At 42.3% G+C, this 14,365-nt stretch overlaps 1 protein-coding gene across 1 annotated transcript in view; it reads right to left on the minus strand.

Moving 5' to 3' along the window:
* Window positions 1–6,606, minus strand: part of dhrs11a (dehydrogenase/reductase 11a) — a 148,590-nt gene extending 141,984 nt beyond the window's left edge. Inside the window, exon 1 of the mRNA XM_060912150.1 lies at window positions 6,298–6,606. Coding sequence (XP_060768133.1) covers window positions 6,298–6,429 — 132 coding nt within the window. The 5' untranslated portion in view covers window positions 6,430–6,606. The remainder of the gene's footprint in view (window positions 1–6,297) is intronic.
* Between the last annotated feature and the right edge of the window lie 7,759 nt (window positions 6,607–14,365).

The following is a 14,365-nucleotide window of genomic DNA, read 5'->3' on the forward strand; positions in this document are numbered from 1 at the left end:
GCGAGTGTGGAGTTTGCATGTTCTCCCCGTGTCTGCATGGGTTTTCTCTGGTTTCCCTCAAAGACATTCAGTTAGTCTGACTGGCTGCTCTAAATTGCCTGTGTGTGTGAATGGTTGTTTCCCAAGCCCAGAAATAGGAGGGTTGTGGCGGGAAGGGCAACCGGCACACTGTAAAAAAAAATTAGTCAAACCAACTTAAAAATGTAACGCAACCTGCTGCCAAAGGATTTTGAGTAAACTCAACTCTGGGCCAAATAGTTGTGCTTACTTGCTCTTTTAAGTCGACACAGATGAGTATTTTATGTTGACCTTACTTTATTTAGCTAGTTCAGTGCATTCTCATCTCATCTCATTATCTGTAGCCGCTTTATCCTGTTCTACAGGGTCACAGGCAAGCTGGAGCCTATCCCAGCTGACTACGGGCGAAAGGCGGGGTACACCCTGGACAAGTCGCCAGGTCATCACAGGGCTGACACAGACACAGACAACCATTCACACTCACATTCACACCTACGGTCAATTTAGAGTCACCAGTTAACCTAACCTGCATGTCTTTGGACTGTGGGGGAAACCGGAGCACCCGGAGGAAACCCACGCGGACATGGGGAGAACATGCAAACTCCGCACAGAAAGGCCCTCGCCGGCCACGGGGCTCGAACCCGGACCTTCTTGCTGTGAGGCGACAGTGCTAACCACTACACCACCGTGCCGCCTTCAGTGCATTCAAATTGTGATCTCATCTCATTATCTCTAGCCGCTTTATCCTTCTACAGGGTCGCAGGCAAGCTGGAGCCTATCCCAGCTGACTACGGGCGAAAGGCGGGGTACACCCTGGACAAGTCGCCAGGTCATCACAGGGCTGACACATAGACACAGACAACCATTCACACTCACATTCACACCTACGGTCAATTTAGAGTCACCAGTTAACCTAACCTGCATGTCTTTGGACTGTGGGGGAAACCGGAGCACCCGGAGGAAACCCACGTGGACACGGGGAGAACATGCAAACTCCGCACAGAAAGGCCCTCGCCGACCACGGGGCTCGAACCCGGACCTTCTTGCTGTGAGGCGACAGCGCTAACCACTACACCACCGTGCCGCCTTCAGTGCATTCAAATTGTGATGTTGAAATAAATTGAAATAATCATTCCAATTAACTTGGAAAAGCAAGTTGGCACAAAAAACATTGTTATCCTAAATTATTCTTTTTTTTTTTTAAAGGTTTTTTGGGGCTTTTTCCACCTTTATTGGATAGGACAGTGTAGAGACAGGAAATGAGCGGGAGAGAGAGACGGGGAAGGATCAGGAAACGACCTCAGGTCGTAATTAAACTTGGGTCCCCGGATTTATGGTATGGCGCCTTATCCACCTGAGCCACGACGCCCTATATTATTCTTTTAAGTTCACATAGAAGAGTATTTTATGTTGACTTGACTTTAGAAGTTCAGTCCAACAAATTGTTTAATTGAAATACATTGAAATAATAATGCCAATTAACTTAGAAGAGCAAGTTGGCACATCATGGTTCTAAGTTGAGTTTACTCAAAATCCTTTGGCAGCAGGTTGCGTTACATTTTTAAGTTGGCTTGACTGTTTTTTTTTTTTTTTACAATGATTTAGGGTGCATTACATTTTTTAGTTAACACAAACCTCTCAACACTTAAGTTCTACTTCACTTTGCCTATTATTACACAAACAGAAACAAATACCGACATACAAGGAGGGAATTCCCTGGCCTCTGTTGAGGAAAGCTTAGTCTAGACTCCTATACAACGTCTCGTGCCAGTTTCCACGGACTTCTCACTCCACCCGACCGTTGAAACTTTCGAACTTGTGGTGAAGTGCGCATGCGCAGTGGCTTCGGTTAAGGGGCGTCAATCAGCACTTGAATATATAAGTTCACTTAACTTAATTTTCCAATTCCTATGAACTTGTGGCGAAGGAAAGGCGTCTCAACTATGTTTTTTTAGTTACTTGAACAATTAGAAGGGAAATTTGTTCATTCAACTTAGAATCCTTTTTTCACTCAACAGTTTTGCAAGTTACATTTTTTACAGTGCATAAAACCATTCTCCAATTATTATGACATGTGGATCAATAGGGTCCACATGGACCCCAACCCAACAACATCTTGCTGGACAAGATGATTATCTTTGAAATGATCTTTACTCTCAAGCATGGATCAACTCTGGGACTTTTACACAGTAGCCTACTATATATAATATATATGTTTATGTGGAGCGCCATTCAAGTCTGTGTTAAAGGAGAACTGAAGTCATTTTTAAACTTGCTTTATTTCTTAATTAACGTGTTATTCAATGACGTTTTCGGTTTTAGTAACCTTATATCGTGACTCGTATTGGCAACTAATTGCAATTAAATATTATACTTATCGGCCTGTTCGGTTTTTAGCCGTGTTGAATTTAGTTCGTTTGGTCCACGGCAGGCGTCGCTTATCCGCGCGATCTTCACGAGACTTGTGCGAGACTTCGAAACGTGAAGTGTCAGCCAGGTGTCAGTGCCACCATTTTGAAAACTGTTTTCCAAACGAAATGTTGCACAAAAACGAGTTTAAATGACGATTACTGCCTACTTTATTCAAACTTTCCTGATTGCTATCAGAACGAACAAAACTTCCGGCTTGATTACATCAGCATTCGAAAGAGCGTCTTTTGACAACCCCTGTGCCCGAAATCGCTCCCTACTCACTATATAGTGCACTATATAGTGAGGACGCCATTTTGTAGTGCTGTCCGAAACCTTAGTGAGGATTATTTACACCCTATATAGTGCACTCAAAGTATCCCACAATGCATCACGAAAAGTAGTGTACAACGATGGTCACTAACCAAAGCAATATATCCCATCATGCATTGTGGTTGCGCTGAAAGAAATCAAATTAAAAGTCTCAAATTTGATTTAATAAAAGGCAGCGGCAAAGAAGAAAGTATTCAGCCTTGATTTAAAAGAACTGAAAGATGCAGGTACTTTGTATTGATTAATGTGGGAAATGCGCTCAGTATAATATGGATTTATCACAAAAATACACGCATGTGTTTATTATTTTGAAAACCCACCAGCCGACTGATCTGGCACATTTTAATTGTGCGACAGTAATGACGTAAATACCAGCGCGACGGAGTAGCATCTGAAAGCGTTTTTTCATTTCATCAATGAGCTCACTATATAGTCCTCTATATAGTAATTCCCTATATAGGGAGTAGGGAGTAGTGAATGACTGAGTGATTTCAGATACAGGGTTGGTCACTTTGATTTCCGTTGTATGTTTTACTTCCATCCTACGAAGTCTCGCATAGGTCTCAGCGAATCTCGTTTACGGCCATTGCTTTGACATATGGACTGATATATTACAGAGCATATTTCAAACACTCAGAACTTGCTATAGCAGTGACGAAATCAGGGGCGATTCTAGCATCTGATCTTTGGGGGTGCTTAGCCCCCAGAGCTGACAGAGGCACCTGGCTTGAACGACAGTGTTTCCACGTTTATTCCGCATTTAGACAGACTTAACTAGACAAGAAGACTAGACTAGCAATTCTGCAATGTTTTAACAGAAGCTGACCCAATAAACTATGATATCTACACATTTACAACCACTGACACAAATATTTACGTTATATTTTTAACAAGACCTACTACTGCATTTGTAATGTTGGAGCTATTCATTTTGAACAGTGGTAATTGTTAATTAATGTGTTATTGTGTTTTGTGTAATGTGTGTATTATTATGATTTTACATTAGTTTACATTAGTAAACGCTATGTTACATTAAGTACAAAAGTATCTCGATATGGATGATAAATGTGGTTTTTATCATTCTGTTCATAGACCAGGGAACATCAATATTGCATTATGCATATTATTGTGTTGTGTAATTCTAACTCCAGTCCGTACCTTCACATCTCGCTATGCCAGTAATACTCAGGTGCTACTTCGAGTTCCTCATCGGCGTGGAATCCAGTTAAAAAAACACCATGTCGTAGCAAGCACTCGCGCGGACAGGCAACCCAATCAGAGGGGACGCAAGGAGGAGAGGGATTTTACTGGCCATAGAACTCACGTAACAGGTGAATTCAAGAACACACACACGCCCGCGCTGCCGCGCACACATTCATTGCACAGTGCGCAAGGGCACTTATTTCTGAAAATTACGTCCAAAAGCAGTGTTTTTGAGGGTGCTGAGCTAGGGGGTGCTGAGCTCGTTTTTGGGGGTGCTTGAGCACCCCCAAAAATAGGCTAAACACGCCCCTGGACGAAATAGCGATCAGAAATGCATTCCGATATTTAATAAAATGAGATAAATAGAATTTTGAGAATAAAAAATTTGCCTTCAGTTCTCTTTTAATGGTCACTATAGAGATGACAGCATAGCTTATTACAGCACGTGCGTTTATATCAGCCAGAAGTGATGTGATAGAAAATGAACCAAGACCTCCTGACCAATCAGAATCGAGCAGTGAACAGCGCTGTTGTTTATCATGTTATATTATTATTATTATTATTATTATTATATATTTTTAACAGTTTACATAGTTTATATTATACAGGAAGTAGATAATGATTGGATCATGTGATGAATAATTTTGTGGGGTTTGATGTGATGGTAAAGTGGGCGTGGTTAACAGTGACAATGCTAATGCTAGCTAATAACCTATTATTATTATTACACAGTTTACATAGTTTATATTATACAGGAAGTCGATAATGATTGGATCATGTGATGAATAATTTTGTGGGGTTTGATGTGATGGTAAAGTGGGCGTGGTTAACAGTGACAATGCTAATGCTAGCTAATAACCTATTATTATTATTACACAGTTTACATAGTTTATATTATACAGGAAGTCGATAATGATTGGATCATGTGATGAATAATTTTGTGGGGTTTGATGTGATGGTAAAGTGGGCGTGGTTAACAGTGACAATGCTAATGCTAGCTAATAACCTATTATTATTATTACACAGTTTACATAGTTTATATTATACAGGAAGTCGATAATGATTGGATCATGTGATGAATAATTTTGCGTGGTTTGATGTGATGGTAAAGTGGGCGTGGTTAACAGTGACAACGCTAATGCTAGCTAATAACCTATTATTATTATTACTACACAGTTTACATAGTTTATATTATACAGGAAGTAGATAATGATTCGATCATGTGATGAATAATTTTGCGTGGTTTGATGTGATGTTAAAGTGGGCGTGGTTAACAGTGACAACGCTAATGCTAGCTAATAACCTTTTATTATTATTATTACTACACAGTTTACATAGTTTATATTATACAGGAAGTAGATAATGATTGGCTCATGTGATTAATATTGTGTGGTTTGATTGATGGTAAAGTGGGCGTGGTTAACAGTGACAACGCTAATGCTAGCTAATAACCTATTATTATTGTTACACAGTTTACATAGTTTATATTATACAGGAAGTAGATAATGATTGGCTCATGTGATGAATAATATTGTGTGGTTTGATTGATGGTAAAGTGGGCGTGGTTAACAGTGACAACGCTAATGCTAGCAAATAACCTTCTATTATTACACAGTTTACATAGTTTATATTATACAGGAAGTAGATAATGATTGGCTCATGTGATTAATATTGTGTGGTTTAATTGATGGTAAAGTGGGCGTGGTTAACAGTGACAACGCTAATGCTAGCTAATAACCTATTATTATTGTTACACAGTTTACATAGTTTATATTATACAGGAAGTAGATAATGATTGGCTCATGTGATGAATAATATTGTGTGGTTTGATGTGATGGTAAAGTGGGCGTGGTTAACAGTGACAACGCTAATGCTAGCTAATAACCTATTATTATTATTACACAGTTTACATAGTTTATATTATACAGGAAGTAGATAATGATTGGATCATGTGATGAATAATTTTGCGTAGCTTGATGTGATGGTAAAGTGGGCGTGGTTAACAGTGACACCGCTAATGCTAGCTAATAACCTTTTATTATTATTATTAGACAATAATTAAATCACTGTGTCAGGATGATAACAGACTCTGAGGTTTTTAAGATCTAACAGTGACAACATATCATGAAGTAAGTAAATAAGTAAGTAAACAAACAAACAAAAACATCACGCGCTGACCACTGTGAATGGCGCGTGTGTTTTGAAGTCAGCAGTTTGATGGCCGGTTTGCGGGACGCTTAGCTGTGCGCTAGCGAGCTAAAGTAGCAACAACACTCGTGCATGAGCGGGCCCTCTCGGTAATTAAAAACAACCGAGCAGTAATCACCGGTTTACCTCGATTTTATCGACGCTGCGCGCGCACCCGACCACCTTCATGCCCTGCTGGACGAGAGCGCGCGCGACAGCCGCTCCAATCCCGACGGACGCTCCGGTCACGAGCGCCACTCTGCCTTTCCAGCGCTCCATCGCAGATCTGAGCCGACCGACCGGACGATTTCTCCAGATTACACTCACACTGGCCGCACGCTTTCTGCTCCGAGTTTGACTTTGACAGCCGGTTAATCAAAGCACAGCCCGAGATCGGTGATGAGATCCCGGAGTGATCCTCTCTCCCGCTCCGGCGCTCCCAGCCACAGGCGCTGATTAAATATTACACAGCAAGGCACAAAAAAAAAAAAAAAAAAACCCCACAAGATTTGGGTTGGTGTCACCGCCCGCCCTTTTTTTTTTCCCTCTCTCTCTCTCTCTGCAGGACAGCTGAGTCGAGTCGCATATACTGAATTACTAATAGAGCTTTAAAAATCTAGAGCTGCTGCTATTAGGTTATATAAAACCATTCAGAAAACTAGGACAGATATTAAATAAGATTAGCTTGGAATACACATTTAGCTTTAAAAAAAAAAAAAAAATCGAAAAAAAAAATCGCTAAACACCGCCATCTAGAGGCTGATTAAGACATTGACTTAACAGAAAGTCAAAATTATTTACTTTTCAAGTCAAGTCAAGTCTCATCATTATCTCTAGCCGCTTTATCCTGTTCTACAGGGTCGCAGGCAAGCTGGAGCCTATCCCAGCTGACTACGGGCGAAAGGCGGGGTACACCCTGGACAAGTCGCCAGGTCATCACAGGGCTGACACATAGACACAGACAACCATTCACACTCACATTCACACCTACGCTCAATTTAGAGCCACCAGGTAACCTAACCTGCATGTCTTTGGACTGTGGGGGAAACCGGAGCACCCGGAGGAAACCCACGCGGACACAGGGAGAACATGCAAACTCCGTACAGAAAGGCCCTCGCCGGCCCCGGGGCTCGAACCCAGGACCTTCTTGCTGTGAGGTGACAGCGCTAACCACTACACCACCGTGCCGCCCCTCAAGTCAAGTCAACTTTGTCAAATATGCTATACATGCTCGACATACAGCACAGATGAAATTTCAGTCCTCTCTGACCCACGGTGCAAACAGGCAATGCAATAAATAAAAATAGAATAATTGAAAAAAACAATATAAACAGTATAAACACTCTAGATAGGAACTAGACATAGACTAAACACTCAAACAGACAATATAAACAGTATAAACACTCTAGATATGAACTAGACATAGACTAAACACTCATATATATATACACATACACACAAATTGGTTCAAATAACCAAACAGTCAAGGGCACTTGAGGTATAGCAGATTAATATGGATAACAAACAGGCTGGACTAGTAAGCCTAGCCTTTTCTATAAAAACACATGGCATGGGTAGCACGGTCGCCTCACAGCAAGAAGGTTCTGGGTTCGAGCCTAGCGGCCGGCGATGGCCTTTCTGTTCGGAGTTTGCATGTTCTCCCCGTGTCTGCATGGGTTTCCTCCAGGTGCTCCAGTTTCCCCTACAGTTCAAAGACATAAGTTTGGGCTGAGGTACCCTTGAGTGAGGCACCTAACTCCTAACTGTTCCCCGGGCACTGTCAGAAGAAGAAACTTTTGTCACATGCACACTTCAAGCACAGTGAAATTCATCCTCTGCATTTAACCCATCTGAAGCAGTGAACACGTGCGCGCACACACACCCAGAGCAGTGGGCAGCCACACACAGCGCCCGCGGAGCAGTCAGGGGTCAGGTACCTTGCTCAAAGGCACCTCAGCCCAAGGCCGCCCCAGAATATGGCTCTGAGATGCATTGCCTTTACTCCTCTTTTAGAATAGAATGCCTTTATTGTCACTGCACAACGAAATTCAGTTCGTCATAGGAAAGCAAAGCTGCTGTGTACGTGCGCACCGCCACTTTTGGGTACTTCAGCCCAAGGCCATCCCACGTCAACCTAACTGCATGTCTTTGGACTGTGGGGGAAACCGGAGCAGACACGGGGCAAACCCCACACAGAAAGGCCCTCACCGGCCACTGGGTTCGAACCCGGAACCTTCTTGCTGTGAGGCGACTGTGCTAACCACTACACCACCATGCAGCCCACATGTAGGCATGGCTGCCCATTGCTCTGGGTGTGTGTGTTTTCACTGCTTCAGCTGGGTTAAATGCAGAGAGGAATTTCATAAGTGTGTGATGAATAAAGTTGTGCTTTCTTTCTTTCACACACAATACAGGGGCGCAGCTGGGGGGGGTGTCCTGGGGTGCCCGTTACCCCCCCCCTTGTCAAGACCATACATTTTTTTCAGTAGCCACATAAGAATATTAGAAAAGCGCCCATTGTAATTTCTCATCTCATCTCATTATCTCTAGCCGCTTTATCCTTCTACAGGGTCGCAGGCAAGCTGGAGCCTATCCCAGCTGACTACGGGCGAAAGGCGGGGTACACCCTGGACAAGTCGCCAGGTCATCACAGGGCTGACACATAGACAACCATTCACACTCACATTCACACCTACGGTCAATTTAAAGTCACCAGTTAACCTAACCTGCATGTCTTTGGACTGTGGGGGAAACCGGAGCACCCGGAGGAAACCCACGCGGACACGGGGAGAACATGCAAACTCCACACAGAAAGGCTCTCGCCGGCCCCGGGGCTCGAACCCAGGACCTTCTTGCTGAGGCGACAGCGCTAACCACTACACCACCGTGCCGCCCCCATTGTAATTTAAAAATTTTTTTTTTTTTTTAAACTAGATTGTCACCTCAGCCTCATTAGGGTTTCTATAACCTTGTATGGACTTCCTGTGGTTCGGTATGTGCGGGAGAAGCGGATGCAAGTGCAGATATGTTAAATAATACACAGTGCGATATGAGCATAAAGTGCATAAAATGCACGCAACAGGCAAACAGTCCGAAACAGCAGGCAAAGTCGTAATCGAGGAAACAGGCAGGAGGTCAATCGAGGCGCGGACAGAATATCAGAGGCAAAACTCTATAAGATCAAGGGACGAGAAACAGGAGTCGAAAAACCAGGAGGTCGACAAGGACAGGGCCAGGAAACAAGGCTCAGTAAGGCACACTAGACACGGCACAATACTTTGCATCGTCCTTGCATGGGCGCAGTGCTAATCTCATCTCATTATCTCTAGCCGCTTTATCCTTCTACAGGGTCGCAGGCAAGCTGGAGCCTATCCCAGCTGACTACGGGCGAAAGGCGGGGTACACCCTGGACAAGTCGCCAGGTCATCACAGGGCTGACACATAGACACAGACAACCATTCACACCTACGGTCAATTTAGAGTCACCAGTTAACCTAACCTGCATGTCTTTAGACTGTGGGGGAAACCGGAGCACCCCCACGCGGACACGGGGAGAACATGCAAACTCCACACAGAAAGGCCCTCGCCGGCCACGGGGCTCGAACCCGGACCTTCTTGCTGTGAGGCGAAAGCGCTAACCACTACACCACCTTGCCGCCTGGGCGCAGTGCTTAAATAGCCCAAACATAGTTCTTTGATTAAAGACAAGTGTTCTTTGTGAGCGTGCCGGAGCTCATTAGGCACACGCAGCCCGAGGCGCACCTTCAGGTGCACGAGCTAAGGCGCGCAGGACTGACACAGTTCTGCACAAGCATAACATGATCGCACTAGAAAGCATGGTCAAGCTGCCAGTATAGCTGCAGTCTTTTTAGTTCCGAATTCCAAGTATTTCCTCTTGGGTTAATAATTGGTCATGTCAAAACAAGCGAAACTTTCCTCCTTCTTTCAACGTGAAGAGAGGTAAGCAATTTATTATATATTTTTTTCCATCAAAATTGCATTTTGTGGCTTCAAAGCTAAGTTTTAGTGCTGTTTCTAGAACACAACATCAAGAAAACGTAGAAGAAACAGCAATAACGGAAGAGCCGGCTTCTAAGCTGCCTAAAACTAGCAATGGTAATTATTTTTTGTGACATAATGTGCTCCAGTTCACTGGGGTTGAGATCCAGGCTCAAGTTCTTCCACTCCAGTGTCATAATCTCAGTCCTCTATTGTCTTTGTACAACCCCGATTCCAAAAAAGTTAGGACAAAGTACAAATTGTAAATAAAAACAGAATGCAATAATTTACAAATCTCAAAAACTGATATTGTATTCACAATAGAACATAGACAAATTATCAAATGTCAAAAGTGAAACATTTTGAAATTTCATGCCAAATATTGGCTCATTTGAAATTTCATGACAGCAACACATCTGAAAAAAGTTGGGACAGGGGCAATAAGAGGCTGGAAAAGTTAAAGGTACAAAAAAGGAACAGCTGGAGGACCAAATTGCAACTCATTAGGTCAATTGGCAATAGGTCATTAACATGACTGGGTATAAAAAGAGCATCTTGGAGTGGCAGCGGCTCTCAGAAGTAAAGATGGGAAGAGGATCACCAATCCCCCTAATTCTGCGCCGACAAATAGTGGAGCAATATCAGAAAGGAGTTCGACAGTGTAAAACTGCAAAGAGTTTGAACAGATCATCATCTACAGTGCATATCATCATCAAAAGATTCAGAGAATCTGGAAGAATCTCTGTGCATAAGGGTCAAGGCCGGAAAACCATACTGGGTGCCCGTGATCTTCGGGCCCTTAGACGGCACTGCATCACATACAGGCATGCTTCTGTATTGGAAATCACAAAATGGGCTCAGGAATATTTCCAGAGAACATTATCTGTGAACACAATTCACCGTGCCATCTGCAGTTGCCAGCTAAAACTCTATAGTTCAAAGAAGAAGCCGTATCTAAACATGATCCAGAAGCGCAGACATCTTCTCTGGGCCAAGGCTCATTTAAAATGGACTGTGGCAAAGTGGAAAACTGTTCTGTGGTCAGACGAATCAAAATTTGAAGTTCTTTATGGAAATCAGAGACGCCATGTCATTCGGACTAAAGAGGAGAAGGACGACCCAAGTTGTTATCAGCGCTCAGTTCAGAAGCCTGCATCTCTGATGGTATGGGGTTGCATTAGTGCGTGTGGCATGGGCAGCTTACACATCTGGAAAGACACCATCAATGCTGAAAGGTATATCCAGGTTCTAGAGCAACATATGCTCCCATCCAGACGACGTCTCTTTCAGGGAAGACCTTGCATTTTCCAACATGACAATGCCAAACCACATACTGCATCAATTACAGCATCATGGCTGCGTAGAAGAAGGGTCCGGGTACTGAACTGGCCAGCCTGCAGTCCAGATCTTTCACCCATAGAAAACATTTGGCGCATCATAAAACGGAAGATACGACAAAAAAGACCCAAGACAGTTGAGCAACTAGAATCCTACATTAGACAAGAATGGGTTAACATTCCTATCCCTAAACTTGAGCAACTTGTCTCCTCAGTCCCCAGACGTTTACAGACTGTTGTAAAGAGAAAAGGGGATGTCTCACAGTGGGAAACATGGCCTTGTCCCAACTTTTTTGAGATTTGTTGTTGTCATGAAATTTAAAAATCACCTAATTTTTCTCTTTAAATGATACATTTTCTCAGTTTAAACATTTGATATGTCATCTATGTTCTATTCTGAATAAAATATGGAATTTTGAAACTTCCACAGCATTGCATCCCGTTTTTATTTACAATTTGTACTTTGTCCCAACTTTTTTGGAATCGGGGTTGTAGAAAGCACAACTTTATTGATCACACATTTGTGAAATTCCTCTCTGTATTTAACCCATCTGAACACACAAATGCGCACACACACACCCAGAACAGTGGGCAGCCATGCTAACAGCGCTCGGGGAGCAGTTGGGAGTTAGGTGTCTCGCTCAAGGGTACCTCAGCCCAAGGCCATCCATTATTAACCTATCTGCATGTCTTTGGACTGTGGGCTCGAACCCAGGACCTTCTTGCTGTGAGGCAACCGTGCTAACAACTTACACCACCGTGTGCTGTTAATTTTGATCCAGGCATTTGTTTACTTGTATTTTGTACTAAGTACTTTTGTACAGTATTTTTATAATTTTTTTCATGGTCCGGTTTCCATCAAATCCTGCGCTCTGATTGGCTGGCGAGCGGGTCCATATCCTAAGGTACGCACCCCGGATACGGATTTCTGGCTACTCGCTTGTTCACAACAACAAACATAGTAATTTTTGTCAACATTTATCTTTTTTATAAGATTTATTTATAAGATTATGAAAAATCTTACAAATTTTTGCCAGCATTTCTCAGGAGAATAGCATTAATTTTACAGCGTGGATAGTGATAACGACAGTGTTCACAGTGAAAGCGAGTTTTACTACCCTGCGGAAGAAGAAATAAAAGAAAAAATTTCAGGAGAAAGCTAAAAACCTGTAACTGTTGCTAATGCTGAGCAAAAACATGGCTGAATCCTGAATGACTCAATTTTGTATAAATAAGGGACTACATAGGCAGCAAAATGTTTGTTTTTTTCCTGCCATGGAAGTGCACTTGTATACCGAGGAGGAAGCAATCTGCATTACAGCCGTGAATGAGGATTCAAAATGGCGGCTCGGCTTGGTTTTCCCTTTCGGGCGCTCTCGTTTTCTGTTAGAATTTGGTAAAGAAAAAATAAAATATATTATTTACCAGCTTAAGGTCGGTTCGTATGGTGAAATTCCGTGACCTCGGCCTTGAATACTGACCTCGGCCCAGAGGGCCTCGCTCAGTACTTTCAAGACCTCGGTCACGGTATTTCACAATACAGACCTCCCAGCTGGTAAATAACATATATACTACTCATGTTTGTCATCAACATGCATATTTTTTTTATTTTAATTTCACATTCTATATTTTTTTCCCTTCATTTTATGGACCACAATGGAAATGAGTGTTTTCACTTTCTTGTGTCATCCATGTATTTACTAAATAAAAATAGAAAATCAATCAATCAAAACCTTACCAGACCACATCTCCATGTGAACAGGGGTATTATCGATTCACACTTGAGCAGGTTTGGGCCCTTAAGTTCCAGTGAAGGGAAATAAATCAAGCTACAGCAAAGAAAGATATTCTGTACAACTTTGTGGAAAATGCACAAGTGTGCGATGGTTAGGTGTCCACAAACTTTTGACTAAACTATGCATCTGGCTTTAAACTAACCCAGTTCTTCAGCCACACCATATTCAGCAGATTATAAAATTTGCAAATAGACCATTTCTGTTAGACAATTATTAATTCTAGAAATTTCAGAATCGTGCTTGATGTAATTTAAAGCAAGTAAATAACATGGATTTGGGAATTATTTCAATGTTAAGATTTGTTCTAATGGCATCAATACTACGTACAGTGAGCTGGTTTAAAAACTAGAAAAGCACTCTGAGAGCGCAGACCTCCGCCAAGAATCCTTTAAAAAAATCCGGGATCCAGAAGGTGATCCGGATCACCGCCAAAATTTAATGGATTGTTACTTGTGCCCAGTCACACCTCTGGAAAAAAAAAATTCAGTGCAATCCGTTCATAACTTTTTCCGTAATGTTGCTAATAGACAAACCAACGCTACCGAAAACAACCTCCTTGGCGGCGGTAAAAAAAAGTTGCGTAATCACTGACACAAGGTTGTGTTATTGGAAGGACTCTCCAGTAATCAGCTACTTGGTAAGAGTCAGAAGTAAAACTAACTAGGCTTTCTTTTAAAAAAAACAGCTTCGTACATCACAGTTCTTGGTACTGTAACATGACCACCTGGATTTTTTTTTTTTTTGGCCTTACTAACTTCATAAGCAAGTGCGAGAGCTGGTGAACCAACTTATTTTGCTGATGTCTCACATGGATAAAAATGTCACACCACTTTCGTTCATTATTTTCCTGTAACAGCATGCCTTGCTGTTTATTTCTTACATAAATTGGGTGAAATAGACACTGAAAAAGAGAATGAGTACTTGGATACTAAAGAAAAACTTCAAAACATTATCCCTGGGCTGATCAGCTACACCTGGGGCACAAGGAAAAGTTGTGTAAAATATTTCTTCAAAACAAAACTGAAAATTCTCTCCTCACTGTGGAGTATAATTCATTCAAGAAGAAAACGCCACACACTCGTC

Source organism: Neoarius graeffei, chromosome 28 (genome assembly GCF_027579695.1).
Source record: "Neoarius graeffei isolate fNeoGra1 chromosome 28, fNeoGra1.pri, whole genome shotgun sequence".
NCBI classification, from domain to species: Eukaryota; Metazoa; Chordata; class Actinopteri; order Siluriformes; family Ariidae; genus Neoarius; species Neoarius graeffei.